The 1267-nt window shown below is 37.2% G+C and overlaps 1 protein-coding gene across 1 annotated transcript in view; it reads left to right on the top strand.

Annotated features, from left to right (window-relative positions):
• The window catches only part of USH2A (usherin), a 465799-nt gene that overhangs the window by 147618 nt on the left and 316914 nt on the right, over window positions 1-1267 (top strand). The window contains exon 15 of the mRNA XM_019631633.1: window positions 1134-1266. Within this exon, the coding sequence (XP_019487178.1) occupies window positions 1134-1266 (133 nt within the window). The remainder of the gene's footprint in view (window positions 1-1133; window position 1267) is intronic.

Raw genomic sequence — 1267 nt, 5'->3', positions numbered from 1 at the left:
TTTATTGCATTACTTAATTTGATGGTGCTCTCTGTTTCCTCCTGCAACCCTGGCGGTCACCTAGTGACCACAGATATTTCGTATAAAAATATCGATAATTATTTGATTGACTAATTTCTGTACATGACTTTTTGAAGTTTCTTAGCAAAACTATTAATGGTTTAAAAATAAGGCAATACAGCTCCTGTACCTTTGACATCTGATTTACTGAGAGTCTGCTTGGGCTGTGCTTCGCTAACTGGATGGAGGGTTATGCATCCTGCTAAACAGAAGGGGGTAAATAAACTGATGGTTAATTGTCCTTAAAAAAATAGTTAGACCTTGTTTTTATCCTTCATGTTTATATATTCTGGGGGGAAGGGGGAATGAAGGCTTACTCTCAATGCAAGGGAAACTAAGGAAAATGTGGAATGATGAGAGAAAATGTTTTCCTGGCAACATATTTATATTATACAAAATATTACTAATGTGGTGAGGTGGATGCTTTTATGCACCTGATAGCACAATCATATTATCTCTAGCAATCATAGCACCTCTACAGGTGCTGATGTATCCATACAGTACATTCAAATGGCTTCTTGCTGATATTTAGACTATTTAGCATCCGTAAAATCCATAGGTAATTGTACCACCAACTATTTTCCTTTCTTTTACTCTGTACCCTGTGCAGCAACATGAAGCGTTGAGCCGAATGCAATGGAAAACTTCCTTTTAAAAGTCTGAAAATCATGTTACTTAAATTTCAAGTTCCATTGGACGTTATTTGTGTCAAGTCTTCCATTAATTAAGTAGAAAATGTGTTATGTATCGTTGGACAGTTTCTCAACAACAGCAAAAAAAGCAGAAAGTAGTGCTTAATGTAAACTTCTGTGAGTCCACGCCCCCCCCACCCCCGACTACATTTATATCAGCTGCATTGACCTACAAATTTGTATTATGTTTACAGATGAAAAGCTTTGTTTTAGAAATGTGTGATATATAATCTCTGTTTATTAATGTCTTGGTAAACCACATGTCTTCTTGATAAAGTAGTTCTGAATCAGAAAGACCTCTTTGTTGGATATCTTACTTCAGTTTCCTTGTGTGTTTATTGATTGCCTATGCTAATAAATGCTCTCTCCATTGCAATTTAGCTCCATCCCAGCAACCTCCACCCAGAGGACAAGTTCAAAGTTCTTCTGCCATCAATCTCTCCTGGAATCCACCTGATTCCCCCAATGCCCACTGGCTGACTTACAGTTTATTCAGAGACGGTTTTGAAATCTAC

The sequence above is a fragment of the Hipposideros armiger genome, unplaced genomic scaffold (assembly GCF_001890085.2).
Source record: "Hipposideros armiger isolate ML-2016 unplaced genomic scaffold, ASM189008v1 scaffold_1023, whole genome shotgun sequence".
NCBI lineage: Eukaryota > Metazoa > Chordata > Mammalia > Chiroptera > Hipposideridae > Hipposideros > Hipposideros armiger.
This window is presented reverse-complemented; position numbering and strand designations above follow the sequence as displayed.